We start from the raw sequence: 22,757 nt of genomic DNA on the forward strand, positions 1-22,757 counted from the left end.
TTGGATAGGCAGGTGAGCTTGGTGTTATTGATAGTGTAGGAGGTCTTGTGAAGACTTTGATGTTGAGCAGGACCTTGATGGGCCTGGAGAACACTAAAGGAGGTAATCTGTCTACACCAACCACCAGCTGATAATGAAAGTTGCTAGTCTCTGCTGGACGTGGATGAAGTTGTAGTAGGAGTGGGAAGAGACCATTATGGCCACATAAGAGCCTCTATAACCCCATGAGTGGAGACACCACAAGGCCTTAAGAATGCTTGCTAACATTTGTCTATTCAAAATTACATTATAATTATAAAATTAAGTTTACAGTAGGTAATTTTCTTTTCATAATATTTGTCTACTTGTAAAAACACAATAAATTTTAGAACCCCTTAATAAGAACTCACCTGAATTAAGAATGGTTTCTGGCTCAGCACCTGGTTCCAAACTAGCACGGTTAATAGTTCGGCCAGAAACATCAGTCCAGTAAACCATCTTATCCCTGCAGTCGTAATCAATACCAATGACAATTGAACCCTTAGAGAAAAATAAACCAAAGAAAAGTTAATCATCTGCTAAACAATATTTTGGAAAAACCTTACAAACTTGTATAACAATTGGAGAAACTCATTACCTTACTGGAAAAACAGACCACAGTTTACAAAGTTGTGGGTGTTCGGTTTATCCAAATACAAACTTAATGTTTTGGCAAAGATCTGTAGCTCGGGTTGTGAGTGAGTTTGTTGACTTGCTCGCCAAGCTGGCTTGTTCTCGTTCAGACGTCTCATCACCATGCTGGGTGACATCATTAGTGGAGCCTCCGATGAAGTGCCATTATTCTACTCCACTTGGAATTTGTACTGTCTGGTCTGTTATGGTGAGTAGTGTCATTTCTGGTTTTGATCTGTATGGGTTTGTATATGGGGCCCAATTCTATATATTTGTTGATTGCATTACAGGTGGAGAACCATGCCTCTATGAATTCCTATGCACATCTGTGTTTGGCTTGGGCTATAATGGTTACCTTGTCCCAGTTAAACCAGGCATCCCCCTCAGCCCCATTGTTTCCGTACTAAGCACACCTTCACACAAACTGGACAAGGACCTACAACAGAGATTGAAACACCTAGTTAACAAATCTCCCCATTCTGTCCGCTCAACCCAAGATTTCCTCAATACCCTCAAGAACATAAAAATCAGCGATGATGGGATTATGGTATCCTTTGATGTCACAGCTTTATTCACATCAAATCGACATCCCACTAACCAAAGAAACAGTGGCCACATGACTAGAGGAAGCAGCAATGACAACATACTTAAACTACTAGACCTCTGCCTCGCCACACAGTGAGTCTTTAATGGTCAAGTATGCAAACAGATCAACAGTAACCAAAGGGGCCAACCATCTCAGGACTCATCGCAGAAGCAGTAATGCAAAGATTAGAACACACCACCCTCCCCCCACATTCAACTTAAACTGTGGATCCGGTATGTAGATGACACATTTGTCATTATTAAACACAAATTAGAAGAGACCTCATCAACAGCATATTCACAGGGATTAAATTCACAAGGGAAGAAGAAAACAACAACTTCCGTTTCTGGATGTTAAAGTTGAGCCTATGATCAACAGCGAGTTCCAAACCTCAGTATACATAAAAGCAACCCATACTGCTGATCAAATCCTCAATTTCCACAGCAACCAACCAGACGTCAAAAACAAAGTTGCATCAGGACGCTACTTAAACGGGCCAGGACAAACCACAACACCCCAGAACTAGGCAGGAAAGAGCAAGAGCACCTATGCAAAATCCTTGCCTGTAAACAGATATCCCCACAACTTCATCTGCCGATGCCAACTAAACAGACAACAACAGGAGGACACAGCACACCCTAACACACTGGCCACACTGCCCTACATCAAGAACATATTGGAATTGACAAGACTCCTAAAGGTCACTCGGAATCATGGTGGCCCACAAGCCCACAGCCACTCTACGACAAACACTTACAAGGATTAAAGACCCATTCCCACAATATGCAGAATGAATGTGGTTTACAAAATACCATGCAACAACTACCACAAACATTACATCGGACAGACGGGTAGGAAACTAGCCATCAGAATACATGAACATCAACTAACAGCAAAACGGCAAAATGAACTTGCTTTAAAATCGGTACATTCAGACAATGAAGGCCTTCAGTTCAACTGGGATAGGGTAACCATTGTAGCCAAAGCAGACACCATGGGAATTCCTATGGGCATGGTTTTCCACCCGTAATGCAATCAAATATAGAGAATTAGACCCCCATATACGAGCCCATACAGATCAAAACGAGAGATGACAGTACTCACTGTAACCGACCAGACAGTACAAATTCCAAGCGGAGCAGAATAACCGCTTCATTGGAGGCTCCACTGGTGATGAAATGTCTAAAACAAGAACAAGCCAGCTTGTAAAGTTAATATCTTCTGTTATTTGTTAATCAGTGCAAAATAGCTGATGCACAAACATTATGACAATTTTAGAAAGACAAACTTTAAGTAATGGAAACAAAACTACTCACGAAAAACAATATCCTGCATAGATGTGGTAGCAGAACTTGAGTTACTTTATAATGTTCTAAGTTGATGTACAGAATATGACATAACTATTCCAATTTGATCATGATTTCCTAATTGACAGTAAAGTATTTTAAAATGTCAGTGTGCTTGATCACAGAAAAGCAGTGGCAGGTGTAAATAACAGAACTCAATGTCTGCTTCTGTCTTGCTTGCAGAAGGCCTAAGTGAAACCAGACCAAGTGTGATCTGATTTATAACTGTCAAAAATCACAACCCAAAGGTTCGAAAGAAGGCAAAACTCTGACTTATTAGAGGACCATCTGGAAAATGAAAGAATACTAGTTCCACTGGAACTTGTTTAAATTTAACTTACTGGGAAGTTAACAGGGGTTCTAATGGCAATGGTGGGGTGGGGTGGGGTGGGCCAGGGATAAATGACAAGGCATTATGGGATTAAGGTTTAGAGTTCCTAGATGTACCTAGGAAATTTCTCCTTTCAAAGGCCCGGTGGAACATGCCAGTTGAGATCAGCGTGAGTTCTTCGGAAGGGCCTAAACCTTTACTGGATTAAGGTGAGCAATTCAAATGCAGCAGTGTACCTTTTTAAGTGGCAGAATGACTCCTGTAGTAAAGATATTTCTGTTTGACTCATTTGTCCCTCAGCATTCTTGATGCCAAGTTGCAAAGTGCTACTCTGGTTGAACAGATCAACGTGAGCAGATGCCCCTTCTGTCCTGGCAATTCTGATGGTGGTTTCCCAGATTGGGAACAAAGACTTGGACTTGAGCTGTGATTGGTATGGGCACAGCTGGTGGTGCAGCACTGAGGAGCATCAATGTCCATTGTTCAACACTTGCTCCATGGGCTAAAATAAATGCTGTCAACAAATCGTAACATGAGACAACTTTGCTGTATTGCAACCATGACTTCTTGTCAAAAGTAATTAGTTAGTAGTAAAATACTAGGAATCCTGTAAAACTCCTGAGATCATAGAAGGCACTTTATAAATGCAAGTCTTTCTTTAAACTTGACAGTAAATGTGTTCAATCTTCTCACTTGTAGCTACTGTAGTATACTTGCTGCTATACCTCAGTTCAAATCATTTGCATGGTAATATTAGTACCAGCATTTGATTTATATGCATGGATGCAGTTTAATGATGTTGACCCATTTACATTTACTAAAATATGAAAGCAACGTGGCATTTTCCTTTCGTAAATGCTGAAATTATCTGCAGCTGGAGAAAATTATAAAAATAGATACTTTACGTGAAGAGCTAATAGGCTCTTGGCTCCCTCTTTGTTTAGCTGAGTACCGTTCAGGGGCAGGTACCCAATGTGCTGTCCCTGAGCATATAAAAGGAAGGTACCCGTGCTTGGTGGAGTCACGACAGGTGCTGGAGAAGGTTGTGTAATGGGAGGTGCAACTGTTGGTATACCTGACAAAATTCAATAGAAAAAAAACATCATAAAACACTAGAATGAATTCAAATCTTCGTAAAAATTATGATGATTAGAATGTGGTGTGTCAATAAGAGGCAATTAGCAAGAATAATTCTGATTAACCTATACAAATTGTGACTTTATACTGTTGCTATCTATAACACTGCATGGTCAAACCTTGCTTGAATTTATAGTACTCCTGCCTCTGAATTGTACACAGTACACAATACACAGGCTGATGCTTGAGTACCAAAGGAGTTCTAAACTATATTGTGGAGGAGTCTATAAATCAAGGTGGAGTGTTTTGGATATCAAAAATCTTCAGGAACCAATCAAAGAAAGGTAGAGGAGTTTTCCTCAGTCACCTGCCCAATATGTATTTCAACGAAAATTAATAAACCAGATTTGCCTTGGTGGGATCTTGCTGTGCACAAGTTGACTGATGTGTTTCACTATGTTATCAGTAGTGGTACAAGTTTTTAAAAAGAGTACTTTGAATCACTTCAGTAATGAAAAGAGCTTTGACCCCATCCCTATCTGCCTTTCATAAGGACCGCTCTCTCCACGACTCCCTCATCCGCTCCACGCTCCTCACTAACCCCACCATCCCAGGCATCTTTCCCCGCAACTGCAGGAAATGCTACACCTGCCTCTACAACTGCACCACCCACCCCCCCACCTTCATTCAAGGCACAAAACTAACCTTCCACCCTTCCACATCAGACAGAGGTTCACCTGCACATCCATCAACATGGCCTCCTGCATATCGGTGAGACCAAGCGGAGACTCACAGACCATTTTGTAGAGTTTCTGTGCTCTGTTCGCGACAAACAGCCCCTTCCAGTCGTGAACTCCCCTTCCCACTGCCAATCGCAACCTGGAGGAGCAGCACCTCATATTCAACCTCTGGAGCCTACAGCCCGATGGCCTAAACATGGATTTCACCGGTTTTAAAGTCTCCCTGCCCCGGCCTCATCCTGTGACCAAACCTCCCTCTCATCCCTGCCTCCTTGACCTGAAACCACCTGTCCATCTTTCCCACCTATCCACCCCACCCATCCCACTGACCAATCCCCAGCATTCCCTACCTGTACTCACCTATCACCATCCCACCCCTCCTCTTTCTATTTATTTGAGCTCGCTTCCTCCTCCCCATTTCTGAAGAAGAGTCCTGACCCAAAACATCAGTTCTCCTGCTCCTCTAATGCTGCATGGCGTGCTGTGTTCCTCCAGTTCCACACTGTTACAAATGCAATGGTAGCTGTTTCTTTCAGAGTGCCCCTAATGATTTGAACTTCTCATTTTAGAAATTAGATGTGAATTATTTTTACCAACACATTTTCATTATTCCTTTCCTCTATCTTAAAAAGATCTTTAAATTTCACTTTACAAACAAAGTCAAGACGGAAGTTCTCACATGCTGGTGGACTGCCGGGTTCAGTTCTAGTTCCTTGAATTTCTCGACCCTCTTTATCCACACACCAACAGTAGCCACTGTTCCCATGGCATTGCAGGGGGCTAAAATCCCCAAACTCATTACATTCAGGAATATATTGATCATTAGCTGGTCTGCCACCATAATGTTCCAGAAGACTCAGTCTCCACCGTTCACACACTGTTGGTTGTCGCTGTGTGGGTTCTGAAATGGATCAATACAGTGCAGTTAAAGTGTAGAATTTCCTTCTTAAAATGAAATTGTTTGAGTATTGTTTGAATCCCTTCTGATCATGATCCAATTTTATGAATAGAGTGCAAAAAGCGATCTAGCCCAAAATAATAGCTTTAAAATAACACAGATTTAACAACAGACCAAATAGTAGTTATTATATTTCAGATAGATTTAATTAAATTCAGAAAAGGTGTAAAGGATGCGCATCAATAGCTGGGTTCCAGGGATAAACAGATTTGAGCAAAAAAAAAATTTAAAAAACACATTCACAGCAGTTAGAGAATATATAACCAAACTGAGAACATAAACATTAGTTTCTACATTCCTTCTATAAAGTTAAAGAAAGCAACACCAAGGACTTTGTAAACACACACAAAGGGATAGTTAAAAAGACTAGTTGGTGATAAAGGTCTTTTTGTACTGAAGCTGAACAAATGATAGAGTAGCTAGCTAAGTATTTCTCCTCAGTCTTCCAGACATATGTGAAAGAGGCTCTTTTGGAGTTCCTAAGAGGGAGGATGTGGAATAATCATCACCAGATTTTTAAAAAATTCAAAAAGAAGCTGCATTTAAGAAAAGTTAAAGTTGTCTAAAAATAGAAAATCAGATCAAGCCCAAATGATATATATCACAAAATACAGAAGGAAATTACAAAGGAGGTAGCAGAGGATCAACTGTAATTTTTTAAAAAATGAAAATGGTAGTTGTGCCAAGACATGCAGAATTTCAAATGTTAAACACTAAACAAGAAAAATTAATTTTAACTATGAAGAACGATATTCAAAATGTGCGATGAAATTATTGATCACTTTAGAAAGCTATGGCTACTCTGCAATAGAATAGAATGATAAAAAGGGCAGGTTTAAAGGACCTCTTGGTCTTGGCCCCCTCTGGAGGTCCCCAGTATCATATAATGCCAGTCTTAAGCCAGTTCAGTTAACTTTATGTAATACCAATAAATAGCTGGAGGCACTCGATACCACAAAGCCTATGGGCCCTGACAACATTTTGGTAATAGTATGGAAAATAGTACTGCACCTCTAGTGAAGCTGTTCCTGTGTAGCTACAATGCTAACATCTACCCAACAATGTGGAAAGTTGCCCAGGTACATCCTGCATATAAACACCAGAAAAACATCTAACCCAGCCAATTACCATTCTTAGTCAACTCTCGAACATCAGTAAACTGATTGAAGGTGTCACCAGTGCTATCAAGCAGCTCGTGCTCAGCAATAACCTCCTCATTGATATCCAGTTTGGGTTCCACCAGGGTCACTCAGCTCCTGACCTCATTACAGCCTTGGTTCAACATGGATAAAAGAATTGAATTCCAGAAGTAAGTGGAGTGTGATTTCCCCTGATAACAAGGTGGCAAGGTGCCCTATCAAAAACTGAGTGAATGTGAATCAGGGGAAAATTCACTGGCTGGAGTCAGACGTGGCACAACCGCGTAGTTGACACTGCACACAGTGTCTGCTCTATCATATGTAATGTGTCTTACTGTTTTAAATAAATCAACCCACCGCATTAGTTAATCCCTCATGCCAATTCATGATTAGACCAATTCCATTAATATGACATGGTGGGACAGCAATGGAAATGATCATGCAGTTGAGAGCCATCATGTTTGAACAATGTTGAAAACAAGTTGTTGATAAGCACACACCTCCCTGTGGAGGGGTCAGTTTAACTCGTTTGATAGAGGCAAGCAATCAGGGTGCATACTGAATCGATAGCAAGCAAGAGAAAAATCAAAATCAACTTTTCAGAATGTCCGAATTTAAATTGAGACAAAGCAAATTTCCTCTGTCCAGAGGTATGGCTCTTAAGTTGGATGTGGCTGAGGCAAAGCTATGAACTACTAAGAATGGAATGCGTTGCCGGCAGCAGTTGTGGAAGCAAGGTCATTGGGGTCATTTAAGAGACTGCTGGACATGCATATGGTCACAGAAATTTGAGGGTACATACATGAGGATCAATGGTCGGCACAACATCGTGGGCTGAAGGGCCTGTTCTGTGCTGTACTGTTCTATGTTCTATGAGACTACACAGACAGAGCTGTCAGGATCACATTGAGAGCTAAGATATCCTCAAACATATTGAATTAGAAGACCAACTCGGAGTCAGATTAAGTTTGTTCCTGGACTAGATTTTGTATTATTGAGACAGACGCTATCAGAATCCAAGGGCTCACTTTGATTTTTCAGATAGGAAGCTAGCGAAAAGAATTGTTGAGTCAGCAATCACATCCACTCCCATGGAAGCTTTCTAGAAGGATTTTTTTTAGATGAGGCAAAAACTTACACCAATGAGAAGCTACTGAAGGATGGATGTAGGTATGATGTGAACCTCAGGTTGACAATGTTTATCAGTCTTCAGTACAAACTCAACTGTTGACACAATCAATCATCGGAACACCCAAATATACAAAGAGATGTCAAAGGTATGCCTTCTGAACACACCAGGCTAAGGCCCAGATTTTAATCAATTTTGCAAGGCATCAAACGAATAGGCCAATGACAAAGCCTGTGCAAACTAGAGCAAAAGCTAATGCAGCAACAAAGAACTATGCACTAACCTAAACGGACCACACACACAAGGAGTACATTCATACTTTTTAAAATGTCTATAAAACCAGAAGCTTCAAAAAAAGCTAGAAACTCAAGGGAAAAAAGAACAGTAAATACCAAGAAAATTTTAATTACTTAAAACACTTTGAGGAATGGGATCAGTCATTGGCTAAGCTCATGTAAAACATGGATGTAGTGCTTCAGGGTAAGCAACTGCAGCCCATGAAAGAAAAAGGTGGCAACAAAAACAAAAACCCAAAAACATAAACTGTCACTGATGACTGTGGTAATCAAAGGTTTTTTATAATTATGAGATCTGGATGTATCAGCAAATTACCTACACATTATAGTATGCTGTATGCTCCATATGTTCCTGTAAATTCTTCAACTGTTTTGGAAAGGAGGGGTGCATACTTTATAAGGCAGTTCACCTTTAAAAGGACTCCATGTACTGTGTATATTCAATGTTGTGAATGTTGCCCGCCAGTTAATAAGCAATGCAACATAGAATCAATTGGATTGCTATAGTGTCTACCTCATAACATATGCAGTGTATTGTGTTTTCCAGTTTTAAATTAACAAATCCACAAGGTAATCAATCAATTTCTGAGAAGCAACTGATTATTAGATAATCATCATTGATAGGACACAGCAGAGGCCTGAAATTGTTTGTTGTATCACTGAGGGAAATGTGTTTTGTTAGGAGCTCTGTGCAGGTTGTGTTCTGCTTGTATTTGGTCTCACTGCTCTGCACAAGCAAGTTTTCCCTACTGAGTTGGTGTTAATCAAATGAGAAAGCCAGACTTCAAAAATATTGCAGATAAAACTATAAAGGGCAATATTCAAACAGTTAGTATTACGTTTGGTATCTTTCAATTCCAATACTTCAGAGTATGCACCATGTGGCACACAATAAAGCTTGAGAGCATAAAATGACTACACTCACCAAAGTAACAATTCTTGTTACTTGTACCTCTTATTCACTTACGATTATGCTATGTTATTAATTTTTATTGTCAAAGAATGATAGAAGATCCAAGTAGTGCTCTGTTAGTAGATTTAAAATAAGAATCAAAGAACATGGGGTGGTCCAAAGTTATATAACGGAAAAATTATGTTTAAGGGTTTGATGTAAATATATTTATGTATTAAAAATATTTTAAAATGAATGATTTAATACATTAAATGTATATGCACTACAAAATTGTATTTGTATCTGGCAACATTTGTACCCTTCGGGGAAAATGCACTGTTTTGACCAATTTATTTGATCAGTTTCCAAATAGCTTTAAAAGGTTATCGAGCCAACACTTAAATGCCAATGACTTGTAGGTTTTAGAATCATTTGGTGGATCTGGGGAAGCATGAATGCATGTCAACACATTCCTAATAAAATCACCCACATTTTTCCCTTCCCCAGCAATGCGAAGCCCTCCGTCAATGTAACTATCTCTCTCATCACCTCGAATTGACCAGTGGCACATCTTGCCAACAGAATGTTAGTAAGACCAACAATAAAGATGTTTCAGATGTCTGACTGCTCCCACTGGGCTGTTGACAATGGACACACTCCACTTGCCTCCCATCCAATGTAGCTGAGCAGCTAAAATTTGGCCTCTGATGTACAATCCACTTCCATGCTCAAAGTTGCCCAAATTGACAATAACAGGCAATTCACTGCTATGGAGATAATGAATCCTTAATGCATTTAGCTTTCCTGAAATTTACCAGCAACACTAGCAGTTGCATTACTGTTAGCTGTGAGCTATAATTCAATGCCTCTGAGATTAAAAGGTTGTGGGTTCAGACCACCCCTCCACTTCTCCAAAAATTTAGGAACTAATGCAAGTTAAACACTTCAGTACAGCACTAAAAGATTATTTAACAATCAATGGTATTGTTTTTCAGGTCACTAAGATTCTATTTTACCTCTTGGGTACATGTAAAAGATCCTATAGAACAATTTTGAAGAACAGCAAAGAAAGTTAAGCTGTATTTATCAGCAGTAATCACCTAAGAACAGGTTGTTGAGGCACTATCATATTGCTTTTTTTGTGTGGTCTTGCCATATTATAATAGTGATTACACTTCCAACATTCATTGTATTTAAAAGACTTTAATGTTCTCAGTTCATGGAAAAAGCCAAGATTCTTTTTTTTCTATTTTTGCTACAATGTGATCATTTTTCTGAACTCAAACACTGACTGACCTGGCTGTTCACACTGTGGTTGACCAGCTCCAGGTGGTGTCCTTGTTCCAGGAATTTCCTGTCCCCTTTCATCCACACACCAGCAGTGGCCTGTACTACCATGGCACTGCAGAGGCCTGAAGTTCCCCTCCTGATCGCACTGAGGAATATAGGCTCCAACAAGAGAACCACGCAGACTCAGCTCTGCTTGCATTCTCTCATGAAGTTGCTCACAAGCCATCTTTGGACGTTCATTATTTGCTATACAATAAAAAAGAGAATGGTTTAAGCTTAACTATAATAAAATGGAAGTAAAAATCTGACTGCACAATCTAGTTATTTTCTTGGATAAGGGGACCAAGCTGTTCACGATATCTTAGGTGTGGTTTAACTAGTACCTTCTGTAGTTTTAAGGAGGTATCCCTACTTCATTGATAAAAGCATAAAAGTGACACAAGCTAATGGAAAATATCTCATTCTCTATTTAGGCATCATACTGCCTCAATACCAAATTCCAAAACTTCAGAGCATGTTCCGTCTCTATTTTTCTTAGAACCAAACCACATTCCACCTAATCTGTCTCCGAACCCAAACACACAGCTCCTTTTCACACTTCACTTTTTTTTTACATTTTTAATATCTCCCTCTTGTCCATCCACCATCTTTACCAGATATAACACAGTGTGGAGCTGGAGGAACACAACGGGGTAGGCAGGGTCAGAGGCACAGGGAAGTTGATGTTTCAGGTCGGGACCTTTCTTCAGAAATGGGCAATTGCTTTATCCTTGGGTATGAGCACCCTTAGAATCTGTTCAACTTGCTCATCCTCCCGTCTTACAACAAAAAATACACAAATTTCCAACCCCTAAAAGTTCTGAAGACCAATATCCAACTCAAAAATTTAACTGCGATTCACTCTCCACTGATGTTGCTAGACCTGCCAAGTTTCTGCAGCTCATTCTGTTTTTATTGCCTGGTTTTATTACACCCCATTCCCTTTGAAATAAAATCCAATATTCTAGTTGCATTGCCTATTACCTGCTCAGCTATGATGCTCACATTTTCTGATTCATACATGAGGGCCCCCAGGATTACACAGCACTGCAGCTTTTGTCATTTAAATAATATTCAGCTCCTCTATTCTACCTGCCAGAGTACAATAACCTCATTTTTCCACATTATATTCCATCTGCCAAGGTTTGCGAACTCACTTAACCTGTCTATATCTCCAGGCAGGCTCTGTCATCCTCACCATTTTCCTCCCCACCTAGTTTTGGTGTCGTTCACAAACTTTGGGATAGAGTATTAAATTTCCTCATCCAAGTCATTAATATATACTGTAAATAACTGTAGTCCTAACTTTGATAGCTATGGTATTCCTTTAGTTACAGGTTACCATCCTGAAAATGTCCCTTGATTCTAATTCTCGATCTTCTGTTAGCCTTCCAATATTCTATCCATGCAAAAATGCTACCCCCAACACCATGGGCCCCTAAGTAGCTTTACATGTTGTATCTTATCACATGCCTTTTAGAAATCCAAATATATTACATCTATCTGCCATATTAACAAAGGATTCTTGAAAGATCTTGACGAGCATGGTGGCTCAGTGGTTATCACCGCTGCCTTTCAGTGCCAGGGACCTGGGTTCGCTTCCAGCCTTGAGGGACTGCATGGAGTTTGCAAGTTCTTCCCATGTCTGTGTGGCTTTCCAATGGACGCTCCTTCCACAGTCAAAAGATGCGCAGGTTAGGTGGATTGACCATGTGAAATTCCAACATAATGTCTAGGAATCATAGAATCCTGCAGTGTGGAAACAGGCCCTTCGGTCCAACAAGTCCACATCAACTCTCACAGCATCCCACCCAGACCCATCCCTCATAACCCATCTTATCTACACATCCCTGAATATTACAGGGTAATTTAGCATGGCCAATCCATCTAACTTGCACGTCTTTGGACTGTGGGAGGAAACCAGAGCACCCGGAGAAAATCCAGGCAGATACGGGGAGAATATGTAGGTTAGATAGGTTGGCCATAGTGAATGCAGTGCTACAGGGATGATGTGCGGGACTGGGTCTGGGTAGGATGTTCTGAAGGGACTCAATGGACTGAATGGCCTCTTTCTGCAATGATTACTAGCAGTGCTTCTACTATCTCAGGAGTTACTTCCTTCAGTATCCCAGGATGCACCCCATCAGATCCAGGCCCCAATAGTTTCCCTTGTACTTTTCTCTGGTTATGCACATAATAGCACATTTTCCACAGGAGTTCAGTCATCAAATTAAAAAAATGCAGCTTCAAATAGATTTTTAAAAAATACTCAAAATATACAGGGATGATAGATTAGTCTGGAACAAAATCCCAAATTGCCTAGCCAAATTTACTCATGGGGACAAGCAGTAAACAGAATGGAAAGAAATGGCAAGAAGGTGCTCCTCCAATCACACACTGGGTCTCTGTAATTCTTGTTGCTCATGGGTTCACAAGTAAACCTATCAGCTACAGACATGGGACAGGATCTAGTCTGTGATTGGAAGAGTTGTAAACAGCTAGGAAAGTAAGTGCCAGCTGTGAAGGAGTTGCCAGGAAGCAGAGGATGCCAAGTTTGAGGATCTGAGAAGAGGTGGACTGCAGAGGTCTAGGAGCTAGAGGGCATGGACATATACCAAAAAGAGGCTAGGGGAAGATGGGGTTGGTGCCTATAAGTGGGCTAAAGGATAGGCATAGGGCTAGGATGTGTTGGGGAAGCCACAATGAAGTGAAACAGGGATGCTGTTAGCTCAAGTTGTTAAGAGAGAGAGAGGGAGACTGCAATGGGAGTGGAAGATAGCACCCTGTTTAAATATATCTCCCTCAGTTTGTGAAGAATTCCTGAACTCACTGCCAGCAATCAACTGAACACTGGAAATTTGAACTCCTGCAGTCCTTTCTCCTCAGCTCTGCCTGGTAGTTCACTAAAAACATGTAGCTTTCTTCCCTGACCATACTAGATTTAATCTTTTGCTTCTATGAAACCTCTCCCTCTCTCTTTCTGACCCAAAAAAAACCTAGAAATGGAGAATCTGTCCTAGACAAACAGCTGCTCTTGCTTTTGTTTCAGTGTATAGGTCAATAAGCCCTGACCCAAGCCCTCCTTCTCCATGGTAAATAAGTCACATTGGTTTGTTGTCAGGTAGAGGTCAAAGCAGGTCTTATGATTGTCTACACTGCATTACTTCAACTTGAATTCAAGAATTAGTTCAAAACATAATTATCTTTTAAAACTTCACACTCCTAACAGATCAGGTCACTGACTGACCTGGCTGTCCACACTGTGGTTGACCAGCTCCAGGTGGTGCCCTTGTCCCAGGAATTTCCTGTCCCCTTTCATCCACACACCAGCAGTGGCCTGTACTGCCATGGCACTGCAGAGGCCTGAAGTTTCCCTCCTCATCGCACTGAGGGATATAGGCTCCAACAAGAGAACCACGCAGACTCAGCTCTGCTTGCAATCTGTCTCGATGCTGCTCACAAGCATTCTTTGGGTGTTCAGTGCGTTCTAGGGAGATAGAAAAAAAAACTTTAGTTTTGTAAAAGTAAAAATCCCTCAATTTCCATTTTGTAAAACTGATTTCCTATACACTGCCTATTTCCAATACCTGATCTTACAGAAGGAATGCATTTCAGATGTGAAATCCGTTTTTAGTTTACAATGTGACTGACATGAGGTTCTCTATCAGACTCAGGTTTAATTAAAGAAGGTCTGTGTCACAACCAAAAACATTGCATTCCAAATCCATTGCCAGAATTGAAAGGTGTTTAAAATTAAATTTCTTTTGTAAATATTTCACATTAGATTGACTTCATTTTATTTATCTGCACACGCTGAAGCAGTCCATATTTAAAGACAGCAAGACCAGGACAATATTTAGGCTTGGGTTGAACTGCTGCAAATAACATACTAACCTAAAGTGCCAGGCGATGGTCATCTCCAAAAAGACAGAATCTGACTGTCATCTCTGAGCATTCAATAGTATTACCATTGCTGAATCCTCCATTATCAATATTCTGGAAGTTACCATTGATCAGAATCTGAATGAGAGTAGCTATGAAAACACTGTGGCCACAAAGGCAGATTAGAGGCTAGGAACCCTTCAGTGAGTACCTCATCTCCTGACTCCACATCAACAAGGCACAAGTCAGCAATGTGATGGAATACTCCCCACTTGGCTCCATCACAAGAAGCTTCATACCTTCAGGTCAAAGCAGCCTGACTGATTTGCACCACACTGACGAATATTCACTCCCTCCAACATCAATGCTCAGTAGTACATACTGCTGCTATCTACAAGAATCATCACAGAAATTCATTAAGGCTCCATAGAAGGCACCTTCCAAACTCATGACTACTGCTGTCTAGAAGGATACGGCAGCAGATACAGGGGAACAGCAGTTGAAGGGGGCCTTGTAGGTGGTGGCATTCCCCTTCATTTGCTGCCCTTGTCCTTCACAAGTTTACTCGGAGCCATGATGAGTTATTGTAGAGGCTACACCCTGTTGCCTCTCCGTGTCAATGTCAAAAGGAATCAATACAGAACGGGGCAGTGGCCTCGTGCTATTATCGCTAGGCTGTTCATCCAGATAATGTTCTGGGGACCCGGGTTCGTGTCCTGCTATGGCAGATGGTGGAATTTCAATTCAATAAACATCTGGAACTGAGAATCTAATGATGACTGCAAATTCATTGCCGATTGTTGGGAAAACCTATCTGGTTCACGAAAGTCCTTTTGAGAAGGAAACTGCCATCCTTACCTGGTCTGGCCTACATGTGACTCCAGACCCACAGCAATGTGGTTGTCTCTGACCTGCCCTCTGGGCAGTTAGGGATGGGCAATAAATGCTACCTAGCCAGCGATGCCCACATCCCATGAATGAATAAAGAAAAATAATATTGAAGCTGGTGGATGGGGTGCCAAAAAAGTGACTGTTTTGTTCTGGATGGAGTCAAGCTTCTTGAGTATTATTGTAGTTGCACTCATGTAGGCAAGTGGAAAGTATTCCAACACATTACTGATGGAGAGCTAGAAGGGGAGTAACTCCGTGCAAATTTCCTGGCCTCTGACCTGCTTTATAGCTACTGTATTTATATGTCCAGTCCAGTTCAGTTCAGTTTTTGGTCAGTAATGATTGGGGAGTAAAGGAGTGGTTTCCTTAATGGTAATGCTATTAAATATCAAAGAATACTGGTTAGATTCTCTCTTGCTGGAGGTGATCATTGCCTGGCAGTTATGTGGTGTGAATGTTGACCAAGTCTTGATAAAGATGGATGTACAGTGCATCAGTAGCTGAGAAGTCACGAAAGGTGCTGAACATTGCGAAATCATCGGCGAACATCCCCACTTCTAAGCTTATGGAGAGAAGACTATTGATGAAGTAAGCTGAAGATGGTTGGTTCAAGGGCATTACACCATGAACCTCTTCCAGAGGTGTCTTGGAGCTGTGGTAATTGAAGTCCAACCACTTCAGGTATAACTCCAGTCAGATTGGTTTTTCCCGACAATCGGCAATCGATTCGCGGTCAACATTAGATTCTTGATTCCAGACATTTATTGAATTCAAATTCCACCACCTGCCATGGCAGGACTCGAACCCAGGTCTCCAGAACATTATCTGGATCTCTGGATTAACAGTCTAGTGATAACAGCACGAGGCCATCACCTCCCATCTGTATCGATTACTTTCAACACTGACACGGAGAGGCAACAGGGTGTATTCTCTACAAGAGAGGTTCTCCCGATTCCCATTGACTCCCATGTTGCCAGGGCTGTTTGATGCTATATTTGATCAAATGCAGCCTTGTTGTCAAGGGCAGTAACTCTCAGCTCACCTCTGGAGTTCAGCTCTTTTGTTCATTTTTTTAAAAAATAAGTCTGTGAAACTGAGCATCAGCGAGCTTGTTATTCCTGTGCAACAATTGCTTTGACAATGGCAGTTTCCATTGCTTTGCTAAGTATTTAGAGTAGAAAAGGCAGTAATTGGCTGGTTTACACTGGGCCTGCTTATTGTGGCCAGAACATATCTGGGTAATTTTCTGTATCATTGGGTAGATGCCAGTGTTAAAACTACACTGGAACAGCTTGGCTAGGGACATGGCAAGTTCTGGAGCACAAGTCTTCAGTACTATTGGTGGAATATTGTCAGGGCCCATAGCCCTCACATTGTCCTGTGTCTTCAGCTAAATCTTGATCTCACGTGGAGTGAATCAAAGTGGTTGGAGGCTGGAACCTATGATGTGAGAACTTTGGGAGGAAGTGTTGGTCCTACAGTTGGAAACTAAAGGTCAGTTAGCTTAACTTCTGTCACAGGGAGTTTGTGAGAATCCATTAAAAAAGGGTATTTAGATTACACATGATGAAATGATCAACCAGTGTCCACATGGTTTGTTTGCAGAGTTATTGTTATTATCTAATGTATTAGGGTTTTATGGGGGCGTAATACATAAGCTAGATAAAAAGGAACTTACAGTTGTAGGTGTACTTGCATTTTTGAAATCCATTTGATGAGGTGCCACTGAACTTATTTCACAAGAGAACATGGTATGAGAGGTAACATATTAGCTCCTAAAGCATTGGTTAGCAAAAAAGGAGCAAAGGCTTGGGATAAATGGGTCATTTTCAGTTTGTTAACGTCTGCCACAGTAATCAGTGTTGGGCCTCAACAATCTCCAGTCTGTTTCAACGACACAGGCTGAATGTATGTGAGCTACATTTTTTGTATTCATTCATGGGATGTGGACTTCACTGTCTGGCCAGCATTTATTGTCATCACTAGTTGCACTTCAGAAGGCGGTGGTGAGCTGCTTTCTTGAACTGCTGCAAGCTACCATTGTGGGTTGATTCACAATGCCAATAGGGACAGAATTTCAGGATTTGACCTGCCTTTCATTGACCCATCAGTCAGATATAACATGGGTTAGTTTCTATCCAGATATCTCATTATTTCTTGCTTGATGCTAGATTCAAGCATTTTCTCCACTGGTAGAGGTTAAGTTAACAGGTCTATAATTATCTGCCTTTTGTCTACCTCCTTTTCTTAAAAAGGAGTGGCGTTATGTACATAGAACATAGAACATAACAGCACAGTACAGGCCCTTTGGCCCTCGATGTTGTGCCGACCTGTCATACCAATCTGAATCCCATCTAACCTACACTATTCCATGTACGTCCATATGCTTGTCCAATGGCGACTTAAATGTACCTAAAGTTGGCGAATCTACTACCGTTGCAGGCAAAGCGTTCCATTCCCTTACTACTCTCTGAGTAAAGAAACTACCTCTGACATCTGTCCTATATCTTTCGCCCCTCAATTTAAATCTATGGCCCCTCGTGCTCGCCATGACCATCCTAGGAAAAAGGCTCTCCCTATCCACCCTATCTAACCCTCTGATTATTTTATATGTTTCAATTAAGTCACCTCTCAACCTTCTTCTCTCTAACAAAAACAGCCCCTCAGCCATTTTCCAATCTATCAGAGCTATCATAGAGTCTCCACCCACTGAAATTTGGTAAATTACCAAGCACATTTGTTATTTCCCCTGCTATCTCTTTTTGTACCCTGGGATACATTCCATTATGGCCAGGAGACTTGCCTGCCTTTAGCCTTATTAGCTTGCCCAGTACTTCCTCTTTAGTTGATAATGATCTGCCATAGGCTGGTTGTCATCAATTATTAGCATGTTATTTGTGTCTTCCACTGTACCGACAGACACAAAATACCTGTATGGCCATTTCCTCATTTCCCATTACTAAGGCCCCCTTCTCATCCTCTTGAAGATGAACATTTACCTTCGCTACTGTTTCGTTTTATATATTTATAGAAACTTTTGTGATCTGTTTTTATATTCTGAACTAGTTTATTCTCGATCAATCTCACCTTTCTTAATAGCTTTCCTTGTGGCTTTCTGGGAGCTTTGAAGATCTTCCAGTCCTCTCATTTCCTTCTAATTTTTGCATTAGCTTTTAATATGATACCCTTCTTTGTTTTCTCAGTTGTCCATGGCTAATTATCCCTTTTCCTACACTTTTTCCTTTTCACTGGTATCTACCTTTGCTGAGCACTCTGAAGAATCACTTTAAAAGTCCTCCACTGTTCCTCAAATTGTTCCACCACATAGTCCTTCCTCAGCCTTCCTTTGCCAACTCCTCCCGCATCCCCATGTAGTCTCTCAAGAACCAGCCCGAAACGTCAGCTTTTGTGCTCCTGAGATGCTGCTTGGCCTGCTGTGTTCATCCAGCCTCACATTTTATTATCTCTGAATTTCCTCTGCATGTTTTTCCAAGCTTCAAGTTTGACTCATACAAAATTAAAAAAATAAGTTTCCTTGAACTAGTCTTCTGCTCCAGTATTAATAATTTTGCTGAATTACAACACGGACTGACCTGGCTGTCCACACTGTGGTCGACCAAATCCAGGAGGAGTCCGAGTCCCAGGAATTTCCTGTCCCCTTTCATCCACACACCAGCAGTGACCTGTACTGCCATGGCATTGCAGAGGCCTGAAGTTCCCCTCCTCATCACACTCAGGGATATGGACTCCAACCTGTGATCCATGCAGGTTCAGCTCTGCTTGCATTCTCTCTCGATGCTGTTCACAAACAGACTTTGGGCCTTCAATATGAGCTGTTCAAACAGAAAAAACCTTTATGAAACACAAGAGTAAATGTCTCAAATTGGTTCTTTTATCATCTTTTCTTCTACAGGCTGTGTGTCGCCACTCTATAGGGCAGTATGTTTTAACATAGCTCGGTCATAATTATAATTCAGTATTACAAATGTTTTCCACTTCTAACATAACAGGAATACACCTGTACTCAGCAGAAATCAAGTTTTCAATCAATTACAATGTTTATTGCAGAGAGAATCCCAAGTGTAACTGGCAAATGTTCTTTTAAAAACAATGTTATAATGAATTGTTATACAAATCAACATTGTATGGAAGCATAAATAATTAGAATATAAAACTTTCTTTAGTAAAACATAGTTGTGTCAAATATAACAGGAAAGAAAAATGTGAGATCAGGTGATTCTTGACAGACCTCTTGTACTGGCTCCAGTTTTAGTCACCATACCCAATAAAGGACATGTTTACCTTCAAATAAAAGCAATGAAGATTTAGGAGATTGAATCCCAGAAAAAGGAAGCTGTGCTAGGATGGGGGTAAAGTGGAATGGGCCTAATTCCTCTTTAGTTAGAAGAGTGAGTAGCAATCTCATTGAAACAAGGGTTGACAGGTAGATGGTGAGGGGTTATTTCCCCTGACTGGAAAATTTAGAACACAGAGTCATAACCACTGGTTAATTAAGGATTTGTCTAGTAAAGACTTCAGGACAGGAGAAAGTTCTTCACTGAGAGAATTGCGAATTGTTGGAATTGATTTTAAAAATTAAGCAGAACTCTTCAGTTTTAAACCCGGGATGACAGAAAACGTGAATGAGATTTTTGTACTTAACTAAGGCTCAGAGTACATGTTTGCTTGCTGCAGTGACTTACAGGCTCTGCTTTTGGTCCACAAAATACCCCTTTATTCTTCATGTTCCAATTTAGTTGTGATCCCTGTGCCCCTATGATCCTTCATCCTTCCCCATTTTGGTTTAGGTCCTTTACTTGATCATTAATGTCCTTGCTTTCCTCCCAGAGCCCATGACTACTGAAATACCAATATCTTTTCAGGCTTTGCACCATCCCCACTGAGCCCAGAGACACCACAACTTGCCTTGAACCTCGTTTTAAGGCTGAGCAGTGCCCTCCCATATCCTACCAGATCACACCCAACAATTGACAATTGCCTCAGTGCCTGTGACCACTCCCTCGGCTAGTGAACACTGGTAGGGAATTGCAGACTCAAGTTGCCTGCAGCCTTGGTGACACCACAGACTGACCCTGACCCCTGGAATATGTATGATCCACCTTGCTGACTGCAGATAATCCTCCAGGCTGACTTTGCAAGATGAGCTCAAGCAAGTACTAGACTTGTTTTGCTCGACTTCGCGGCTTAATCCCTGAAATACAACACTGCAGACCCTTAGATTGAACTCAGAACGGTTGCCCGGCTGACCAAGGCCAACCCTCTCCTACTGTTCTAGAAATGAATTAACTGTGCTTGGAATTCTTGACCGGACCACACCCTCACCTGTGTTTGTCACTTAAGCTGCAGTAACATGCACCACCCCTGACTCTGATGTAGCACTTGTTGTGCACTGACGCTTACACCTTAATGTTTCACCGTTTTCCGGCTTCCTTCACTGTTACAGCCACATGCTCCGGTCTTGCCATCTGGGCTGGAGCTTCCTTTTCTTTTTGCACTACCGAGCCACTTGAGAAGCTGATGCATTGCTTTTGCCGAGTTGTACACAATGATGGATGTAATGGTTAACATGGAAGTACCTACTGCAGTTGTAGCAGGGGTGGTGAAGAGAAACAGCTTTGCAAAGATATCTGCAGAGGTAGAACAAAGCTGTACACTCATCCGAACTGGAAGCAGAGGAGCAAAGTAGTCAGATATCCAGTGATGTTTCTGAAGCATCAGTTAGCTCAATTTGGCAGAGGTTAATGGAGAAAGGGATGTTAATTCTGGTGAGTAATATAACAATGAGATGCAAGTGTATGCAGTGATAATGGGAACTGCAGATGCTGGAGAATCCAAGATAATAAAATGTGATGAAGGGTCTGGGCCCGAAACGTCAGCTTTTGTGCTCCTGAGATGCTGCTTGGCCTGCTGTGTTCATCCAGCCTCACATTTTATTATTATGCAAGTGTATGCAGATAGGTTTCTCGCCACCTAGTGTAAGAGAGTCATTTTACCATCTAAGGTGGGAGGCATTTGATTGTGAAAAGTTATGTTGAAGGCAAGAATCCAACTTTAGGAGTTTTGCTTGATTAATTCAGCAAAATTACTGTAATGACTCCACAGTTTGATTGCAACACTGGTCATTTTGCTTCATAAAAAATATTGACTGACCTGGCTGTCCACACTGTGGTTGACCAGCTCCAGGTAGTGTCCTCGTCCCAGGAATTTCCTGTCCCCTTTCATCCACACACCAGCAGTGGCCTGTACTGCCATGGCATTGCAGAGGCTTGAAGTTCCCCTCCTCATCACACTCTGGGATATGAACCCCCAACTGTAATCCACGCAGGTTCAGCTCTGCTTGCAGTCTCTCTCGATACTGTTCACAAGCAGTCCTTGGTTCTAATCAAACAAAAAGATCCATATTTTGTAGTAATTTTAAGGTCAAAGTAAAATACATGCAAATTGGGTCAAGGAATGTCTTTCCTTGTCACTGTCAGTCTGTTTTTCACAGAATTATTTTTCCTCGAATGGAATTGGAGGAATGTGGTTGTATAGAATTATTCTACTGAAATGCAAAGGAGAGAAAATTGATGTCATATGATTTCCAGTTCCTAGACACGTAACTAAAGAAAGATCAGTCAGATCATCAATAAGCAGACAGAGAGAATGACAGCGAGAGAAGAACTCACAAACATTCAAGTGTAGAAACACAATGACAGACAAAAATGTATTTGCTAAACACTGATTTTCCTTTCTGTTTTCTTCTGTTATTTCTTGGGGGATGTCATTCAATTTTAGTCGTTTCTTCATCAGTGTATTGTGCATTTCATACATTCCAGAATCTAAGAGTAAAAATGAACTATTGTTTAAGTATGACTGCAAAATCTGAGAGCATAATTAATGAATTTTGAGAGAACAATATATAAGGGTATCAGCAAAAGAAACAAGAAGTCATTAGAATTGAAGGATACAAAGCATACTGAGAAGTATCAGAGATAATGGGAACTGCAGATGCTGGAGAATCCAAGATAATAAAATGTGAGGCTGGATGAACACAGCAGGCCCAGCAGCATCTCAGGAGCACAAAAGCTGACGTTTCGGGCCTAGACACTTCATCAGAGAGGGGGATGGGGTGAGGGTTCTGGAATAAATAGGGAGAGAGGGGGAGGCAGACCAAAGATGGAGAGAAAAGAAGATAGGTGGAGAGAGTATAGGTGGGGAGGTAGGGAGGGGATAGGTCAGTCCTGGGAAGACGGACAGGTCAAGGAGGTGGGATGAGGTTAGTAGGTAGATGGGGGTGTGGCTTGGGGTGGGAGGAAGGGATGGGTGAGAGGAAGAACAGGTTAGGGAGGCAGAGACAGGTTGGACTGGTTTTGGGATGCAGTGGGTGGAGGGGAAGAGCTGGGCTGGTTGTGTGGTGCAGTGGGGGGAGGGGACAAACTGGGCTGGTTTAGGGATGCGGTGGGGGAAGGGAAGATTTTGAAACTGGTGACGTCCACATTGATACCAT

The 22,757-nt window shown here is 41.4% G+C and overlaps 1 protein-coding gene across 2 annotated transcripts in view; it reads right to left on the reverse strand.

Moving 5' to 3' along the window:
* The window catches only part of nid2a (nidogen 2a (osteonidogen)), a 102,981-nt gene that overhangs the window by 7,254 nt on the left and 72,970 nt on the right, over positions 1-22,757 (reverse strand). For both annotated transcript variants that reach the window (XM_048538334.2, XM_048538333.2), the window contains exons 26-32: positions 21,419-21,646; positions 18,841-19,080; positions 13,722-13,961; positions 10,442-10,681; positions 5,411-5,632; positions 3,820-3,989; positions 390-519 (exon numbers count right to left, since the gene is read on the reverse strand). In XM_048538334.2, the coding sequence (XP_048394291.2) occupies positions 390-519; positions 3,820-3,989; positions 5,411-5,632; positions 10,442-10,681; positions 13,722-13,961; positions 18,841-19,080; positions 21,419-21,646 (1,470 nt within the window). The remainder of the gene's footprint in view (positions 1-389; positions 520-3,819; positions 3,990-5,410; positions 5,633-10,441; positions 10,682-13,721; positions 13,962-18,840; positions 19,081-21,418; positions 21,647-22,757) is intronic.

The sequence above is a fragment of the Stegostoma tigrinum genome, chromosome 10 (genome assembly GCF_030684315.1).
Source record: "Stegostoma tigrinum isolate sSteTig4 chromosome 10, sSteTig4.hap1, whole genome shotgun sequence".
Taxonomy (NCBI): domain Eukaryota; kingdom Metazoa; phylum Chordata; class Chondrichthyes; order Orectolobiformes; family Stegostomatidae; genus Stegostoma; species Stegostoma tigrinum.